The 20,862-nt window shown below is 40.0% G+C and overlaps 1 protein-coding gene across 4 annotated transcripts in view; it reads left to right on the top strand.

Moving 5' to 3' along the window:
* Positions 1–20,640, top strand: part of MFSD6 (major facilitator superfamily domain containing 6) — a 43,003-nt gene extending 22,363 nt beyond the window's left edge. For 3 of the 4 annotated variants that reach the window (XM_088059001.1, XM_005530343.3, XM_088059002.1), the window contains 6 exons: positions 789–2,385; positions 7,430–7,527; positions 13,147–13,308; positions 13,872–13,970; positions 15,756–16,036; positions 18,444–20,640. In XM_088059001.1, coding sequence (XP_087915127.1) covers positions 842–2,385; positions 7,430–7,527; positions 13,147–13,308; positions 13,872–13,970; positions 15,756–16,036; positions 18,444–18,626 — 2,367 coding nt within the window. In that variant the 5' untranslated portion in view covers positions 789–841 and the 3' untranslated portion in view covers positions 18,627–20,640. Of the gene's footprint in view, positions 1–788; positions 2,386–7,429; positions 7,528–13,146; positions 13,309–13,871; positions 13,971–15,755; positions 16,037–18,207; positions 18,227–18,443 lie in introns of all 4 variants that reach the window. The other variant, XM_088059003.1, reaches the window with a different exon arrangement.
* The last annotated feature ends 222 nt before the right edge of the window (positions 20,641–20,862 follow it).

Below are 20,862 nucleotides of genomic sequence, written 5' to 3'. Positions count from 1 at the left end.
GTGTTGCTTATCAGTTTTGCAGGCTCTTTTGCAGAAGATAAGCACAGGCAGCTGCAGTGCTGTTACCTCCCAGTCCACCTTTTTTCAATTTCAGAATTTGACTTGAAGATACCTTTGTAGGGCCCATCTTCCTTTCTTTGCTCCCAGGTCTTTGATGTCTTTGAGATTGTTATCCTAATTTTGATCTTAAAGCCCCATCCTAATTCCCACCTCTCTTCACATTCAGCCTAGAAGCTCAAGCATCCCATCAATTTCTGCGGTAGTTGTGGAATGCTTAGAAAAACGTGTTTCAAGAGGAGACTGATGAACATTTTGAAGGCCATCATGAGGCTTCAGATAATAATTTGTTTTATCAAAATAACCTGGATATACGTGGCTGCATTGCTTAATTAGAAAATCATGACTATCCTTTGGCATAGGAGGGAATACTGGGAATAAAGCAGTTAGCCTTGGGGGAGAAAAGTCAACTTGAAAGAAGAGACGTGCAAATTCTAGCACTTAATTGCCACAGTAACTCTGAATATATAAGCTGTTCTCTCTCCTAAACATGAAAGATGTTTTACTGCACAATATAAAAGCTGCTGTAGGGAGAACTTCACAGAATTGGTTATAAAACACATTTTTATTGATGCTCCCATGTACCACTAGTCTAGACAAATGGCCTTTCCTACCTTGAATACTTGCTTGGGAATGTTACTTCTAAGAAAGAAGCTTTGTCCTTGATGGCTGGAACTTCAGGTCTGCTCTCCTGTGGTACCTTAACCACCTTATGTTTTATTTGTTCACAGGGTAGCCCTAGTTCCTTGAGAGTCCACCAGATACTGGATGCTTGTGGTAAACCATGGCAGCTGATGATAAGGTGGCCATTTTAACTGATGATGAGGAAGAACAAAAGAGAAAATATGTGCTTGCTGATCCTTTCAATGGCATTTCCAAGGATCAAGACTTGCCACCCAATAATGAATCCCCTTCAACAGAGACAACCACTGTCCCAGATGAAGAGCTGGATTGGTTAGAAAAGCACTGTGTCAAAATAAACAATGATCTTCTAATCTCAAAGGTCTTTTATTTTTTCTTCTATTCTGCATATGGCTCTCTCTACCCCTTGCTGCCCGTGTACTACAAGCAGCTGGGTATGACACCCAGCCAGAGCGGACTTCTGGTGGGCATCAGGTACTTCATTGAGTTTTGCAGTGCACCCTTCTGGGGAGTGGTGGCAGATCGCTTCAAGAAAGGCAAGATTGTCCTCCTGTTTTCGCTTTTATGCTGGGTTTTGTTTAACCTGGGCATTGGATTTGTGAGACCAGCCACCTTAAGATGTGTACCAAAGGGCCTTCCCCCAGCACATCCTACCAACGCAAGCAGCCTTTTAACAACAATTCTGCAAAATGCCTCGATGTCTTCTCCACTAACCACAGTGAGTGCTGCATCCCCAAAAGTTCGTGGGAGGAGAGACCTGGTCACTTCCAGTCCAGTCACTTTGGAAACAACAGGGACACCTAATCCCGAAATAACATTCCTGGTACCTACACAGAGCAATGATGAGGATTTTACCTTGGAAAACAGTACCCATTTGATTTTGAAAAGCACTGCCACTAGCCCAGCCTCACCAGGGAACACAACTCTGAGCACCACCCCAGCTTCCATCAGCACAAAGCCGATGCCTTCTGACCAAGTTGTGCTCATTTATGATCAACAAGAAGTAGAGGCCATCTTTCTACTCATTCTGCTGGTTGTCATAATAGGAGAGTTCTTCAGTGCTTCCTCTGTTACCATTGTGGACACCATAACTCTGCAGTACCTTGGCAAACACAGGGACCGGTATGGATTGCAGCGTATGTGGGGATCTCTGGGCTGGGGGCTGGCCATGCTCTCCGTGGGAATTGGCATTGACTACACTCACACAGAAGTTGCCATTGAAGGTCAAGGATGTAAAGCTCCAGAGTACAAAAACTACAGGATCGTTTTCATTGTTTTTGGTGTCCTCATGACGATGGCGTTAATTGTGGCCACCCAGTTTCGATTTCATTACACGCACTTCAAACAAGACGAAAATAAGAGAAAAGAGGTAGAGATCTCACAGGTGGACAGAAATGCCTCCAATGCATCTTCAGATAACACTCCTACCAGTATGAACCAGTCGCAGTCTTTCAGTTTTTGGGACCTAATTAAACTGCTATGCAGTATCCAGTATGGCTCCGTGCTCTTCGTGGCCTGGTTCATGGGGTTTGGATATGGCTTTGTGTTCACCTTTCTGTACTGGCACTTAGAAGACCTGAATGGCACCACCACTCTCTTTGGAGTTTGTTCTGTGCTCAGTCATGTGTCTGAGCTCACTGCCTACTTCTTCAGCCACAAACTCATTGAATTGGTTGGTCACATCAGGTAAGATGGCAGTAACCATTGAAGAGCTAAAAAATGGTGTCTCTCAGGCTCAGCCCTTGTGCTGCAAAGTGAAACTCAAGCTAATGTTTTTTGGTTTGTTTTTTTTTTTAATTGAAGGTCCTGCTCAGTTATGTGGCTCACATTATGGATTTTTTTTTGTTGTTGTTATTTTAAGAGCTGAAAATGCTCTGAAATGCTTGCTTTGCATTTGAGATGCACGTTAGTATGTGCTTGTTCCTTGATGCATTGCTCTGTTAGAGATCTTTACAAATTGCCACCCACTCAAGGGTTGTCTGTTTTGACATACAAATACCATTCGTTTTGCCATCTTTTTTCCTGTGAGTAGTAGCATTCTGCAAACCTCCTTCTTTAGCTTGACTCCCCTTACAGGGCAGTTCGTTGCCTTCACAGTAGCCTGGAAAGGTGTCAGCTCCAGGCTGAGAGGGGGGAAGCTGAGCTGAGGAAACGAGGTAAGCACCTCCTGTGTACATGGCCTCGTAATTAGACTCTGGGTGTTGGCAGAATGAGGTTGCTGCCTGGCAGTGTCACTTACCAGTTCAGGGCTTGCTCTCCTCCTTTAGTTGCTGCAGTGTGTGTCAGCTATGAAGTGAGATGGCTGCAGGGTTCGCCCTGTTGTCTTTGCCTTGTGTAAGTGAAAGTGACTGCTTCCAGCATGTTAGTGAACATTGGTTGACAGTAAACTCACTAATTTGACTTAATTTCCACATATTCTAAATCCCTCTACTGCTCCTTAAAAAAAGCACAGGGTGGAAAGACAGGGAAAACTTGAGCTAATAAAGCTGCAAAGGTGGGGTTTTTTTATGTTTACTCAGGTATTCTGTGCATCTAAGCACAGAGCTGTGTGTTGTTAGCATCATATCCTTTCCGAGTGCCCAGTTTATAATCATACAGTCATTGAGATGTAAGTATTTTTAAGCTGTTTGCAATGATCTTTTTGTGCATTTTGTTTTAAGGTTTTGCTCTTTGTTTTGGTTTTATTGGAATGAACATTTTTATTCATTTAACCTCTACTAAAAAAGCTTGAGATGTTTAGCACAATAATTTTTTAGAGATTACTTAAAAGATGGAGTTCTTTCTTACTTTAAACTGAAGAGGATCTTTTTACTTAGAGTCAGTCTTAATCTCTGAATTTGACAATAATTGGTAAGAGAAAATGACACCTTGCATGCAAAGCCTGGAGGAAGGATTTGATGATGGAAGAGTGGTGAGAAAAGATCACAGTCTTGATAGCTAAAGATAGCTTGGGTATGCTCTTTCAATGCACATTATAGTACAAAATTCAGGCTTAGACTTCAACTAAGTAAAGAATGAAAACCAAGAGTGGTAGGATTGTAAATAAGATGAAATAGAAGGGATGGGAGCATTGCCCAGTGAAAAGAAGGATGATGCATGGGATTAGCTCAATTTTTTTTTATTTTTATTTTATTTTTATTTTTTTGACACTGCCAAGCCTGTTAAGCCAATACTGGATCAAAATTAAATTGTTTAAACACTAGTCCCTATTTGCTATGAAACAGCATTCTACATACCTACAACTGGGAAATGCACATTAGTCATATTTTAGTGTTACCTAATGCTTACTTATGTTTAGTCATCACAGTTTGAGATGACTCCTCCTGGTTGCCTGCTGCCTTGTACTTTCTGAACTTTGTGTTTGAGAGGAGTCAAGCTTTTTTCTTTTTTTTCCTCCCAAAAAAATGGGTAGCAGTTCACAGCTCATTTTCTTTGACAGATCTGTATATGTGTTGTCTGCTGCCTTCTAGTGTGGATAATAATTTTCCTATTAATAAGAGCCAATAGCCTGCAACTCTATATACTTAGCCAGAAGCATTTAGCATTGATATTTTATCTACCTTTTAATAGCTCAAAATTCCTTTCTTCTGGGTTGTTCTTCTGGACTTCTAGATGTAGACATTCTTTCTGTATATTTGAATATTTATCATTCAGTTTTTCTTTCTGTGCTGAGTGTTTGAAGACAGGCATGAGTACCAGATTTGCCTGTATTGTCACAGTAGCAGGAGAAAATGCTATTGAATGTCCTTTTGTAGAATTACAAGAAAACAGGCTTTACACCTTTTCAAACAGATGCTCAGTTTCCCTTTTCAAGTCTTATAAATCTTTCTGTTTCTACCATTGTATGTGGTGCCATAAAACCTTTACAACAGTTTGAAAGCTTTTATGTTTTCACAGTTTTTAAAAACTAATGTTCAAATTATTGTCCAAGCGTTTTACGCATGACCATATTAAATATTTGCTGATTAAAATACCCAGTTTCTGACTTCGTTAGCTTTACTATTTGTACCCTTGTGCAGTGCATGTGTGCTTCTAGTGTTTTTTTGAGAGGATATTAGGAAGAAATTCTTTACTGTGGGGATGGTGAGGCCTAGCACAGGCTGCCCAGAGAAGCTGTGTTCCAGGGTCACTCTGTTCCAGGGTGTCCCAATCCTGGAATTGTTCAACACCAGGCTGGATGGGGCTTTGAACAACCTAGTCTGATGAATGGAGTCCCTGCCTATGGCAGAGGGGCTGGAACTGGATGACCTTTGAGATCTCTTCCAACCCAAACCATTCTATGTTACTGTGACAAAAAAGTGTACAAAACTGGTTATGAAATATTTAGACCCCACCTGGTGTAGAAGCACTCAAAACTGCCAGTGACTTTAGAAGATGATGTCAAGCTCTGAAAATAACTTCCTACTTGAGGTTAAGCTCGAATGTGTTTGTCTGACCACAGTTCCAGCATGTGAGTTTTTATGGGAGGCATAGACTGGTAGTCATGGCTGTAAACAGCTTGTTCCTTGACACAAATATAGATTCGGTGCTTTAAATATTTAACTGTGAATTGAGTATGGTGTCTCTGTGGGTACTGCATATAGAGTTCATAAGGAACATCTGTTTACATTTTCCATTTAGGTCTGATAAGGAACCTAAGTGATTATTATAAATGCATTTTTGAAAAGGCTCTGTAAATACACAAAAGTTTTCATGTGACGTACCCCTCCAAAACCATATTTATAGAAATCTTCATAAACTGTAATTTACCTAAAATTCTGTACATATATTCTAACAAATTAAGAGGTAGAACCTGACTAAATTGCTGCTCTTAAACTCTGAATCCAAATCTTTCTGCAAATGTAACATGTTGGAAAAACACAGGTAGGCGAGTGGTTAGTGATGATGGAAAAGCTCTGAAGAAGGAGGAGGTCACATCTCTGGTCTGGCTGTGCTAGGGAACAGCTGAGCTAGGAAGACAGTTCTTGGTCAACGGACAAAGGTTTTGCTAGACAAAAGTGAAATTAAACTGTCTAGAACTCATCATAAACAGAGAGGTGCATCTGTACTGCTGCTGAGGAAAAACAAATGTACATGGTAAAGCCATTCCTTTCCTTACTCCTTGAGAGTATGCATCACCCTGGGCCTTTCTGCTAGGGGAATGAAGACAGGAGCCTGCAGACCTTGTGAGTTTGGTTACCTTTTGAGGCCAAAGTTTCCTAATACATTTCAGAAATGTGGTTGTGCATAAGAACTACATTAAGTTGTGGCTATGGAAGGAACCAAGTTATTTGTTTGGAACAGAAGGCATTAATTAAAGGATGAGATGAAATTTACAATTCATAGCACAAAGAACAAGTTTGTTCTCATTATTGTATAATAGTGAACTTTTTCATGGCTTCCCATGTTTTCTTCCTTGAATGCTTGGGCTTGTGTTGCCTATAGGCAGCTTAAACCAGCTATTCATGGACCTCACATAGGTCTGGAAGCAACACAGCTTGGTTTGATGTATGAAGGAGGGGGGATGACTTCCTGCCAGCTTGCTCTACTTATTGAAAGTAAATTCATGTTGTGAAATGCACAGGCCTTTTTCGATAACACTGACATGATGAAAACTATGGTACTGGATTTTTCACTGTCACCATGTGTGTTTGGAGACCTCAGATGTTGACAAGATGCTGTGTTTTTTGATGGCATCTCACTCTAGATTTTCCAGTGCCTCTGTACCATTTAATTAAATCTCGGTGTGTATTTGTAGAAAAACTAACTGAAAAGGCAGCACAAAGAACAAAGAGCCCTTTCACAGGGTCAGTGCTTCACCTTAATTATCAATTGCATTTATTTCACTTATGCCAAACCAAGGTTCAAACAACAAGCCCTATTTGGACAATAAATTATCCTTGTCCGTGAAAAAAATCTTTAAAGGTTGCAATAGTGCCTTTTCTCAAGCTGTAAACATGTTTTCAATTAAGTCTTTGTTTCCCAAGATCCTTCTAAAAATAAGAGGAAGATAGCTGGATGAATGAGCACCCCAGAGGGAAGCTATGCTAAATCTAAAAACTGGAAGAGAAGAGTCATCAGGTTAAATGTGCAATGGGAAATGCACTTCACAAATAGTCTTTGTATTTCATTGTTTAAAAGCTGTTATAAGAGATTTTTTTTTTCCCTCTAAATTCTGAGATGCAGCATCTGCTGCTTTTCAACAGGATGGCTAAGTTTTATCCTGAGGCATGTTGTTATAAACCATATTGCTTCTGTGGGATGTGTTTTAGAGTGGTTCTGAGCAGTTTCCAGATACTGGGACTATAAACTTGTATTAATTGAGTTAAAATTAATTCCTTTAATACAAACCTGCTCCAGGCTTTCATTGAAATGGCAGAATGAATCTCTGGATGATTAGAAAAGAAGGTTGTTTGGAAAGGATGTTGAATGCACTCAGAAATTATCTTTCAGATACACAATCCCATTTAGAGTGTGGTATAGGACTACAGAGCTCAGTTAAAAGCTCAGTGGGTTTTCTGTCTCTTTGATTTATTTTTTTTTCTATTAGGATTTTGAATGTGTTGAATGGGCAAGAGGAGAGTTTATGTTTGGGTGCAGGACTTAAAGGATGTATTTTGTGTTGAGCAAATGCTTTAGACTGGCAAACTGTATGCATGCAAATAACTTCTAAATCAGTAAGCTACATTATAACGTACCAGAAAGCGAAAGTGCAGACTATCCTGACTTCTCCTTTCTTTATTTCCTTTAGAGTGCTTTATATTGGCCTTGCCTGTAACACAGCACGATACATCTACATCTCGTATCTGGAAAATGCCTGGACTGTTCTTCCGATGGAAGTGCTTCAAGGTAAGACCTTCCAGCACAAGTTCAGGAGCTTCCATTAATCTTGTTTTCAAGTGAGCTATCCTTAAGTGAAAAATCTGGTATTTCTCTATTTTTTTGACCACAAATACCTCAAGATGTAGGTTCATAGAGCACATAAGCCATTACTGTTTATCCTGAGAAATATTTGACGTCAAAAGGGTGGGTGTGCATTTGATTGTGCACATTTCTCTGTTTATTCAAACACAACTGTGAGAGACCAACACACCCTTTAAATAAACAAAGAGACAGAAGCATGAGCTGGGAACACACCTACTGCAAATCCTGTTTGGTGATAAATGTGAACTTCATTAAATGGCAGAGGTTGAAGTCCTTGAAAGGATGCCGCAAAAAACCTCCAAATATAGTCTGGGTCATTCTGTCTCTATTAAAACGTTTCAGTTTATCACTTCCATCAGTACTTTTAGATTATAGAATTTTTGTTTTAATAATAATAACGTCTGTATTGAGAGCAGACATTCTCTCAATAGCTTTCTCATTATTAAGAGAGCTTCTTTAAGAGACATGCTCTTTCACAGACTTACAAGGACAGAGGTGTGGTCTATCGACAAGTAACTTGAGTCCCGTTTTCAAATCCTGTTGTAGAAGTCTGTAAGAACTTCATTGCAATATTAAAGAATGCATTGTTCTAGCTTAGTTTTTATGGCCTTTTTGTGTCTTTGTGGTGGATACCACTTCACAAAACCATGAAAAAGTGGAACTATTTTGCTTTCTAGTTCTTCAGTGTTTGAAGAATACCATTTCTGACCATCTTTTTTCAGCCAATATTTTGGTTTTGTACAATAATACTTAGAAATTATTCTACAGATTATACTTAGAAGCTTTATTCTTCCATGTGCAGCATAACTTGAATTTAAATCAATTTTTTATACTATACTTACAGAAGTCTTAGTAAGCTAGACTTGGAGATAGAAAATGCCATTAGAGATCACTGTGTGGATCTCTCCATACACACAGAGACCCATTTGTGTTCTGGCACCTTAACCTTCCAAGCTAATAAAACCAGTTGATCATGTTATAATTGCCACAACAGCAAGCTTCTGAATTTTGTTATTAAAAAGCCCCCAAACCACAACTATTGAATTGATGCTTCATTGTTCATACAGAGTGTTAAAATAGGAATGTGTAAGAAAGAACCTGAAGAATGATTATACCACCTGCTCGAACATCTGGGGAAAACAAATGATGAATACAAAGCTTTGGATGTTGCCTTTTAGGTAATCCTATTTTAGAGAGATCCCATATCAAAATATAGGAAAAAGCCCTTGCAGTTTCACCAATACAGCCATAACTTTGAAGCATCCTTTAAGTCATGGCTGAAAAAGAAGTTTCTTGCACTTTGAATATGTTTTTTATTCTGCTGAAATTTCAATCTGAATTGCACAATACGTGGATTTGCCTTTACATATAGCAAGGCTGTGAGGGAGCGGTTTTGGTGAGGGGTTTTGTGTGGCACAATCCTGAGTAACTGAGATTTTAAGAAAAAATTAAGGACCTTCAAAATAATACTTTGTCATAAATGTACCTGCCAGTTGTTACCATATTTAGCCACTGCTGAATCATGGGTTCCTTGGTTAATCTGGCTATTTGCAGTTATTTATAGTAAGCAAATGAGAGAGCTAAAGCCAAATCAAACCCACACACAGCTCCCCCCACCCAGCCTCCAGGTCTCTGTGTTCTATGTGCTCTTTTCAGCCTGCATCAGATGTCATTTGTTGGTCCCTGATGTCCATGGATGCCCTGAGTGTGTCTGACCACTGCCACTGCCTTTATAGGATTCCAGTCATCTCATTCATTGTTGCCAAATGAGTGATCAAGGTTATCTTTTTAGAAGTGTTGACTTCCACCCTCCTCCTTTATTCATTCCCTTCCTGCTTTTACCAGTTTTCATCTTTTCTAGAGTTATTTTTTTCTGCAGCAGTTCCAAGTCCTGTTTCTTTGGGCTCTGCATTCTCTCCTACATAATCACTGTATTATCAGTGGCAGTAAGAAGTGACACCGTAATGGCATTTGGTGAGGTGGAAGCTTTTATTTTTAAGTGAGCTTGTTGACAGAGGGAAGCAGAAGTTGTAGCTTTTTTCTCTATGTAAGGATTAGAAGTATTGAAAACCAAAAAACGAGTAGATTGTGTACAACATGTGAGCACCACATGAGTCTTTCAAACTGCTCCGTGAAGTCCTTGGTGCAGAACTTTTTTCCAGGAAGCTGTCAAATTCTATGTAAACTCCAGTTCCATCAGCTCGAGGGGTTTTAAGGCTAACAAAAGTTTTAGTTGATTTCTGTAAAAAAATTATTTTTCTGTTTAATATGTTTCTGCAATACCAGCAGGATTATCCCCATGTGCTGTTGCTGAAGGGCATGGAGACATTTCTGGAAGGTGACTCTGCAGACTGCATCTATTGATTGTAATAAGAACCATGCTGTGTTCCAGCTGCTGTTTGTAGCTGGGATGAGGACAGTTCCCATTGCATTACACTCTCAAAGGAGTAAATGAGGAGATTTAAACTCACTTCTCAATTCAAAGTTTTCAACCACTATGCTGTATTGACTTGCACAGGGAATGTATGAAAATAAGAGCTAAGGCTGAATCTGTAATAACTGAAGATTTCAAGACACCCTTGTAGAGCATATATATGTGCATATATTGCACACAAGCAATCTCGTTCATTTGGCACTTAGCAGATGAAGTTTTGCTATGCTAGCTAGCTGCAATTTATTGTTCCAGGGCAGTGGTCCAGATTCTCTGGTAACAACTATGCTAGTTTACCAATTTGCATGACAGGAATTACAAAACTATCTTGTTAACCTGAAAATGAGCTGTTTTCACTTGGCAGTTACTCAGCAAACTCCAAAACAATTACTGTTCTAAGTGACTCCTACTGATGTTCCAGCAACAGTTATGTCTAGAGAGCAAAGAGTTTGGCCTGTGGCTGACAATAATTGATAAATATTTCTCTTGAAATAAATTTGGATCCCCAAATCTTCAGCTCATGGTTTACATATAAGTTATCCTAAATTCACTACAATTACAAGCATCACTCTAGGGTTGCTGCAGTTGTTGGAACTGTTGTGCAGATGATGAAATGGCGGTTAGTGGTTTTAGCAAATAGTGTCACAATATATATATATATATATATATATATATATATATATAGTGAGCAACTTCTTTTAAGAAGAACTGTGGTTAGCAGTAACAGTAATCCAGACCAGACTTCTTATGTAAGTTGTGGTAAAAACTGTTCCAGATAGTCACTGTTGTATAAAAAATTATAATAAAATGAACATAAGTAATGTACACATACTAAAATAAAAAAGCTGTGCCTTTAAAGGCAAGTGTAGTGAGCTGATTTAAAGGTATGGATTTGTTTTCAGAGAAACTGAGAACTCTGTGTTCTAGTGGGGCTTTCCCTGCTAAAGATGAAAACATCCAAGAACCTGTTGGTTAAGTTATGGCCTTTCATATTCAAACAAACTCAGTTCAAATAATTTCTGATGTGTTTTTTATTTGCCTGGCTTTAAGAATTAACTTCCTCCTAATAGCTGATAAAACTGCATGTTTTATGTTAATTGATGTATTTTCTAAACCAAAACCACTTTACCTATTTTAAATTAGCTCTGCTTTGTTACCGGGACAGCTCTTGGTTACTATTTGCAATGCATCCATGGATCTGCACTAAAGAAAGTAGAGACTTAGTAAGTTTTAAAACTTTTAAGCTTTTTGCATAGAAAATGTGTCAGTTTTAAAGCCTTAAACTATAAATGGTAAGGTAATACAGACACATTTTAATGCAAGCTTTTTGGTTTTCAACACAGTGATGTACTAATATCAAAACAGAGAGGGAGAGAGATATACACATATATATGTATAATACCCAGAGCCTGAGGAATTTTGGGTTTGATTTTCAGTGAATTTGACCTGTACATTCTAGTGGACATCTAACGTGTATATCTGCACTATATCAATTTCATATAATGCTATTTCTCATTTTACCTAAGCAAAATCCACATTATTCTGTACGTTACAAAAATGTGTTTTCTTGCTCTTAGGAGTGTTCAGCCTAAATGCCTAAGTAATTATTGATTGTCCAACTGTTCATTACTAAGTCAAGTGTAGAGGACAGAAACATGTTGACTGAATCATCAGTTGTGCCAATATTTGTTTAAAACTGAGGCAGTAGAGCTTAAGCATTGGTAAACTGTGATGACTATTTTTAATACCTCTGAAATAAGGAAAAAATATTCCCACTCGTCTGAGGGTGGCAAAATAGTTCAGGCTTATTTAATGTGTGATGAACTACAAAACTGTTTTGTTTTTCTAACTTCTCCACTACCCTGCCTTCTCCTGTCCTGTTCTTCCCCACTCCACACAGGCCCTCAGGCAGGGGCGTCAAGGCGAGGGCTCCACCTGCAGCCAGTCTCCCATGCTGAGGTTTGTGTGCTGGCCTTCCCTGAGCTCTCCTGCAGGAGGAAAAGGTGTTCCCAACCCCGAATCTGCCGGGCATGTGCCGGATAGACACTTGCGTGGTCTCTGCTGGGGGCTGTGGCTGACGGCAGCAAGCACGGCTGCTGCAGGAGTGGGTGAAGCAGCAGCAGCACCCATGCAGGATGCAGGCCCAGTGTCACTAAAGGACACAAAATGATTCACACTACTACCTTCAGTGTTAGAACAAAACCTCGTGACTTTATTTTCTGACTCCAGTATTTATAGACTCTTGACAATGACCAGAGATTGATAATTAAGTTACCACCTTCCCAAGCACACTGGTCATGCAAAACATCCATCAAAGATTTTTTCTCAGAAAGAATGTGATAAACAATTTATGTTTACTGGACTGTCATGGGAAAGTAACTAAAACTATGAAAACATTATCAGAGGGCTTAATTTTCAGAGTGACAGGCCCAGGGGCAGGATGCAGGCACCGGGCAGGAGGGAGGCACACTGACTCTGCCTCTCAACAGCAGCCATGGAAAGCAATGTCTTTGGCCTACCCTGAGAGCTTGTGTGCTGTTCTCCTCTGGACCATTCTGTGCTAAATGCAGTGTGTTGGCGTTGAGTTCAGAAAGAGTTTGTTGGGAGGTGCTGCGTTTTTGCGGGAAGTGAGAAGGGCATTAATTCTTGCCTCTGAAATGGCATGGATTTCTCTGATGCTGTTTGGATTTTATGACCTTTGTGCTGCCTTCACTATGGTGGTAAGGACACTGCTGAGAGGCATCAGTGCTTTAATTGTCTGTAGCTTGTGAAATTGGGACTGTATTGCAAAGGCCCTGAGTCACCATGAAGGCACAAGGAAGCTGGCAGAGAGACTTGTCTCCCTAGGGACTGTGTCTCCAGAAGAGGAGTGAGGTCTTTGTGAAGGGAGAAAGAGCTTTTGACAGGCTCTGCAGAAGTTGTCCTGTCTCTCTGTGGCTTGGTTACCACAGTATCACATTACCAAAAGCTGGTTTGTACTTCACAGAGATTTGTCACTGCGGGGGTTTTTGTTGTTTTTTTCTCCATGTGCTCCAGCTGGTGAGTGCAGTTGCTCAGATGTTGTGTTGGCACCCTGTGGCCCTGGTGCTCCTGCTGATGTCTCGTTTCTCCAGGTGTCACACATGCAGCTATCTGGGCAGCCTGCATCTCGTACCTCAGCGCGGCAGTGCCTCCGGAGCTGAGAACGTCGGCACAGGGAATACTGCAAGGACTCCACTTGGGGCTGGGCAGGGGATGCGGAGCCATGGTTGGAGGGGTTTTGGTCAATTACTTCGGTAAGGAAAAGTAATTTTGAAAATTTTAATTTTATTTATTCTGGTTTTACCAGACTGTCAGCTTTAAACTTATTTATGCTGTAGGTATTGTTATATGTAAGGAGTTACACACTTTGTATGGGTCACAGGATCATAGAACTGCTCAGGCTGGGGAGGGCCCTGAGATCTCCAGTCCAGGCCCAGATCAAAGCAAGGTCAGCACTGCATTCAGACCAAATTGCTCATTGCTTTGTTCTGTCAGTGTTCCAGATTGATTCAATATGTTACGCCTAGGTATTTTCATTATTGTGTCAAATACCCAACCTGATCTGTAAGTAAGATGAATGAATCCTTTGTGAAGAATAGGTTGGTACTATAAAGCCTCTCAATGAACAAATGAGAATCTAATTACTTGCTTAAAAATCCTTTGCAAAGCCTGTTGAAAAAGTGATGGGGGAGGAAAATGTAATGAAACAAGCTAATAACAGTCTACATGGGCAATATATAGCCAAGAAGCACATAATGCGGAGTCATTTTATTTTATTAAGTGGGTTCTCAGTTTAGAAAAAAAAATCTCATTACAGGTCCTGCTGCCACATTCAGAGGAATAGGGATGGCATGTTTAGTGATTCTGCTTCTGTTTGCACTGATCCAGTGGATGCTGGTTCCTGATGAAGAAGAAGGTAAATGTTCATGTCACAGAAACACTACAGAATTAGAAGTAGTGAAAAAAATACCTCTCTGTAGCTACTCCTGCAGCTTTACTTTTGTGTGTTCGGTGTCTCAACCTGGATTTTGACTAAACAGTTTTTCAAGTGGAAAGTTTCTGTCCTGAGCAGTGAAGAAATCGAAGTGGTATGCTGCTGTAAGACAGGCAGCATTGAGTTCTTGAATGTCCATAGAAGGAAAGCATGATATATTTTGCTGCCTGTATGTCCTCTCAGTTCTGAGAATTCCTTAGGTTAGTCTTCAGAGCTGTAGTGAGTCATTTGAGTTACATCAATTCCTTAAGGTCACCTCGATCCCACTTCGTGTTCTCATATTCTGCCAGTCGAAGCCACCTGCCAGAAATTGTAGAAGCAGCCTCAGGGGACACAAAATTTTATAGATTTTTTTTTTAAAAAACCTGAGATATCTCCCCTCTGGTGGAACTTGAACTTTTTAATCTCTGCCTTTATTAATATAAAGGCTAACCAGAAATTAAATACTTGGAGCAAAGTTGGGGATTTACCATAAATCTAATTCTTTTAGAAAGACAATAAAACTCTGGCTAACTGTGAAAAGTCATAAATTTTTGAGCTGCTTTTACCCAAATACTTTCCAGTATGAGCTTTGAGTATGAAATAAAAATTAGTTTTCTTTAGCTGGAATATTAAATTATAGGTATCAAGCTGCCTGTACTGATATACTGTTCAAATATGTATTTTGCTAGTATTTTCTTCACCTGTGTTCAAATGATAATGGCAAAAAATGGAAAGGTGAAAAGGCTTTTTTTGCTGCTTCAGTTTCCTATTGGCATTCAGTTAATTACACGTGAATCTACAAAAGGCCAGTTTGTTCATAGTGACCTTATTCTCTTTGTTTCTGTCTTTGGTTTTCATTTAATATACACTTTAAACAGTGTGTATGTTAGTTTAAAGCATGACAGTAATTAGGCTGCTTTCAAGCAGACCAGTTGCATGAGTAAAATGAAGCATGTGGTCAAGTGTGTGCAGGATTAGTTCTCTTTATTTCTTCACTCCTTGAGAACATCCAGCCCTTGCTTAAAATATCCAGTACTATCTAGGAGTTTGTAAACCAAATGTGTTTTTGTAATTCTGAAAAAAAAGACCCTTTTAATCTGTAAAATATTTTCTTTGGAAAAAAATAAATTTCAAACTTTACAGAATGTGTTTTTTACAGGGAGCACATAGCTATTACTGAAGATATCCCCCAGTTACTAAAAATCTGTTTAATTATTTTTTGTATGAACACTCTGGCTCTTCAAGATTGTAAGGTACATTTCCTTGGGTCATGGCAGTCATGCATGTCATGGCAGTTTATGGATGACATTTCAAGATAGCTATGAAAACTATTGGAAGACCTTAGATGTAAAGGTCTCTTGGGAGGATTTCTTTCTTTACCTCTTTGACAGATACTTTGTGTCTTCCAGTGTGTCACTATCCTTAATTCTCCCTCACTAGCTGCATAACTCTATGGTAACTGTTTGCTGGGAACAACTGGAGTTTTTCATCCTCCTGAGTCCCCGTGGAGTGGCACAGCAGCCATGCTTGTCAGGCACCAGCCACATTTCCCTAACCAGACTGTGCTGTGCCTGGTTCCTGGCTGTTCTTGCCGGTGTTCTGCTTTCAGAGCAGTGATAACCACAGTGTGAAAGCAAGAAACACTTCATGCTCATTGTCTGCTTAGAGGTTGGTTTTTTTTAAGTTTGTTGGCTTTGCCAGTGATGATTTTGTTTTAAACTTCAGAAAAGACAATGCTGGCAGAAAGGATTCCAGTGCCTTCCAGTCCTGTTCCCATAGCAACTATTGACCTTGTACAACAGCAGTCAGAAGATATCATGCCTCGGACTGAGCCCAGACTCCCTCCAAAGAAAACTAAACACCAAGAAGAGCAAGAGGATGTGAACAAGCCTGCCTGGGGCATCAGTTCTTCTCCATGGGTCACCTTAGCTTATGCTGTCTACCAGATAAAAGAGATGGTTAAACTATCCAAAACCAATCCAGCTCCTGAGAATCAGCCTTTACAGGTAATCTTCTAATGTTCAGGAAGTTCTTATGTAATTTTAGCTGCTTTAAAACCTTTATAGCTGTGTAAATCTGTTAGTTCCTGGCAGGTATTCCCTGTCAGCTTTTAATAAAGCTGGACTTGAGACACACTTGAATGCAGTGTGAAGTACTTCATGCAGTTGAAATAGTGCATGAAATAGTTGTTTTCTGTGTATTATGTAGCAGGAATAACTCTGCGAGTAGTATCTTCCTGAAGATGGTAGGAGAAGAAGAGACATGGAAGGGGACTCTATTTTACAGACTTGGATATATTTGGATTCCCTTTAAGTTTACATTTCTTTTCATATTAGTTGGAATGTACATGTTATGCATTTTGCAAAATTTGCAAGGTGACAATTAAACATGAAGATGCACAGCTGCTTAACAGACTGTAAAATTGTTTTTATTTAGTTTTCCTTCCTTAGATGATGCTGGCAGACATGTACATGGCTGCTGTGTGCCAGACAGCTACTGACTGGATACAGAACCTTTTTTTCAAATGAAATTAATCTCTTTTTTACCTAGAGTTACACCAGATAAGTGCCATCCTGGGACTTAAAATATCTAGTGGCTGCTGCTTACTGTGCACCATTACTCTTCTGTTCAGTCTCCCCACAGAACAGCTTGTAATAGCTGCCTCAGTGGTTGGATGGGCTTGGATCTTGAACTTCTAATGCTCTGGCCATGCCTTTCTGACTGGAGCTGGAACACACTGCTAAGCCAAGTGGGGAAGTGCTGTCAGGGTTTAGGACAGCATGGTCAGTCTCAACCGCAGTGTTTACCTGTCTGAAGGAGTGGGTGAGGTTCCTTCTTGCACCCAGTAGGCGTAAACACAGAAATGCTTTTTCCACAAGTGCTGTCTTTAGAAATGGGTAATTTGGGATGTGAGTGTGAATCAGCAGAGCTGTGTGTGGAAGTTTCACCTGGTCAGTGACCTCCTGCCTTTCTTACTTGACTTTATTCTTGGAAATGTGTTACATATGTGCTTTAGGTTGCCTGGGGTTTTTGTTCAGCTTTGACCTTTCCAGAGTCAAAGAATGTGAGCTGAAGATATCACAAGGTCTCTGACATCAAAGTAATGTGACCAAACAAACTGCTTAGTTTCCCATTATAAATGTCCTCAGGGTCTTGGTTAGTGGAAGCTGCCCTCTGCTAAATCAGAGCAAAAAAGTTACACAGAATTCAGGCAGTGAACATGGCAAGAAAATAATGTTTTGTCAGGTGTGAGGTGTCTTGAATGTGACTTGTCCAACACTGCTGGACACAGCCCAGCTGCTTCCCTGAGCACTGTGAAGTGGCCAGAAGGACTTTTGTGGCTGTTTTCTATGGCACATGGTCTCTTCACTATGCTTTCCTTCCTGTAAAAATACAGTCCTGATACAAAAGTATGTCTTGTTAATGTGCCAAAATTCAATGCATCAAGAAAATGGTATAATTTTCTTCATCATGTGTATTCTCCAAAATTTCTCATCCCTGTTTCAGTGCTCCAAAAGGACAAACTTGCTCCAAAATATTTCAGGTTTTATGCTCAGTCATTTATTTTAGGCTGATGATACTAAAATACTGAAACTAGGAAAAGGCTGCCCAGCTCTCTTACTAAATTTGCTAAATAGCTTTCTTAAAATGAAGATAGATCATTTGAAAGGAGGGTCAGTGCACAGAGAATTAGTGACAAAAATACGACCTCCTTATTTCATTAAGATTTTGGATCTGTTTTCCTTCTGCTTCCTTATAGTCCTTCAAACAAAGGGACATGCTTGCCTTATTCTCTAAGCTTCAGTGCAAAACAAATAATCAGGCAATGTATCACCTTCTAACAAAACATGTTAGTGTGGATGTTTGCTGTTTCAGCCCTGGGAATGTAACTGGTGTTTAAATGATCTTTTATGTTCCCTGGTAAGGCTTGTTTGAGAAGATTGGATGGATTTGTACATCCATACAGCAAAAATTTAAGTCAGAAAGTCTGACCAGTATCTTGGGGAGGGCGGGATCCACTGAGAAAAGCTGTATTTAAGACGCGTGAAAAAAAAAATGTTATAGACTTGCTTAGTCCAAAAAATTATCTTGTCTAAACACTTTGAAGTCCAGTTAATTGTTTTTTTTCCCCTTGAAACACAAGTTTGTTTTTTGCATGCTTCTTGGGAAAATGCAGTTAGGAAAAGAGATGGAAGGTAAGCTGCTGTCTGCTTGCTATTAGTGTCATCTGGATTTAAATGTACTACTTTTGCTTTGCTGCTTTAACTTTGAGTTGTTATGTTGCGGGCATTCAAAACAAGTGCTTTGTGATTTTCCAGCAGTGCCTGAATGCATCTGGGGGTGTGCCAGTGGGGACAGCGTCCTGAGTATTTATGTTGACTTTTGGCATGTAATCCTTTCCCCTCTTTTTAGAAAACCAATGAGAATTGCAGCGCTTCGTCAGCTAGCTCAGCAAGCCAACCCCAAAATCCGACAGATCCTGAGCAGTCCAGAAATTGTTCGGCACCAACACCTACAGCACCATCAGATTCCCAAGCAGATGGCAACCGTGTGGTGTCGGATCATGATGCTCAGCCTGCTGCTGCAGGGCCCTGAGATGCGCTCATCTTACCAAATCCAGTGCATGGAATTCTGCTTCTCACCTGGGAAACGCTGGAGTAGGAGCTCAAAAGTAGGACTTCCTTCATCTTAACAATCATAATGTGATGCAGTGCAAGCTTTTAACTATATAAAAAATATTCATATGACTACACAGAGCAACATGAGCAGGGAAGCCAAAAGTTTGGATTCTTGAGGGAAGTGATATGGCCAGATATAATGGTAGGAAGAATTCTCAGCTGCTTTGCTAAAGCTGAGTCAAGTGCTATGAAATTTTTTTGCCATCTGTGGAAGAAAGGGAGTTTACTCCTCATTTGTTGAGGCACACTGTGTCTGACTTGATTGGATAATTTCTTTTTCTTTAAATTTATTCCCAAATAAAATACTTTTTAAGAGAGACACTGAGTTTCCCTGAATAGTCTATTAGAAAATACCAGATCTAATAATAAATAATTCTAGGAATGTCATGAAACTGTCTCTGGAAAGATTTCACAGAAACAGAGTGGCTTAAGGAAGTGTATCTTGATATTGTAGTGATGGATTAAGTAAACCACATGCATATTCAAAGAATATGTTTTTGAAGCTAATGTGTTGTTTGAGAAAATAGTTTAGTTCTGCAAAGCAAAGGTTTTGAACTGGAGTTTTAGTGCAACACAAAAGCTGGAGGAAGGCTTCTGAAGAAGTTACCCTCTGTGCTTGCAGCCCTGCAGTTGGGCATAAGGTTAGGTGCATTTGGGTAATTTTAGGTTTGATGTTGTATTGAGACAAGAATCTTTGATCAAGATTGCACAGCCCGAGATTGATCAATGGTTATTTTGGATTTTTTATTTCATCATCTATACAAAGGTTTATTTAATGCAGTGTAGTTATTATGGTTATTTATTAAGAAAATGGTAAGCTTTAAGTGCCTAGGGAAGGTGGGGGGGGGCGGGTAGGGAGGAATCACCTAAAAATCTTAATGTTTAGCATTATAGGGGCAGAGTAGTGGATGCAGAAATCAAGTAGAGTGAGAGATTCTCAGGAGGAAGCAAATGTAACTCAGTTGCAGTACGTTTGGGAAGTTACTTTGCCCAATGTCAAGACACTGGAGGACTTTGGATTATGTTTTGTTACGCTTCTTAATACTGTCTGCAGCCAGCTCGTGCTGGTGCATAGTGAAAATTGCTGCTGGAGGGAAATCCTCGGGCTCAGGGAAGAGTCGGGGGGGTTTAGTCAGGATAGTGTTTTGGCCCATTTTCTTAGATGAACAGCTTATTCCCGGGAGATCCTGAGCACTCTGCTCCCATGGGACTGAGGGAGCACTGCTCAGCTCCCTCCTGCAAGTGAGATGTGTGTGAGGTGCGAGGTCTTCTGTGGGGAAGGTGCTGCTGTGGGACTGTGCTGAGCCTACAGGAGCCCAGAGTCAGGGAGAGGAAGGTTGCAGCAGCTGAGCAGGGAAGGGGGTGCACAGGTTTACCCACTTTGACATCTGTTAGCTTGACTGAAGGGGTGTCCCGTAGCTGTGCTTTAGCTGTGCTTTTAGAACAACCCACATTCTGGCAGTGCCTGGGACCAACACCATAGACAAGAGACATCAATGACTAGCCACTAGTTCCTTTTTTTGCACTTGAACTTAAATGTACTGTACTCACATAAATCCTCATGACTTGTCTAAGTGTCCTTTAAAATCAGAAATGTATTTATTGTATGTTTGTATAACTTGGGGGAGAACTAAAGACTGAACAGGTGACAGGACAGAAGGATGCTAAAAATCATCTTGAGGCTAACCAACCATTTGTTGAGTTCATGCTGTATGGTGTTACCTCAGCTGCTACTGCATAGCACCTGGATTGTGAAGTGAAGAGCTTGTACACTGTGTTTACACTTCAGAATTGTGTATTTGAAATGCCTGCTCTTTTTGGAATTGTATAGTCATTCTATGTTGCAAAATGGAAATGTACACCTGGATTTTGATATTTGTGAAACTGTAAAAACTGTGGTAAGAAATATAAAATATCCATAACATATTTAATAGTATCAACATGAACTTTTATTTTATTTGTTCATATTAGTGTCAGCAGTGAACATAACCACCTGAAGTGAAAAAAATTCAGTGATAATGACCTTTTGCTAAAGTCACTGGAGGATGCTGAACCAAGAGCCTGGGAACTACTCCTGCACTGTGTTAAAACAGTATTTGATAATAAAATCTGACTGTAGGCACCGATTCCCTTCTGTGGGGTGCAGGGAATGT

The sequence above is a fragment of the Pseudopodoces humilis genome, chromosome 8 (assembly GCF_049639895.1).
Source record: "Pseudopodoces humilis isolate 2021_Gansu_Grassland_sample_001 chromosome 8, ASM4963989v1, whole genome shotgun sequence".
Classification (NCBI taxonomy): domain Eukaryota; kingdom Metazoa; phylum Chordata; class Aves; order Passeriformes; family Paridae; genus Pseudopodoces; species Pseudopodoces humilis.
This window is presented reverse-complemented; position numbering and strand designations above follow the sequence as displayed.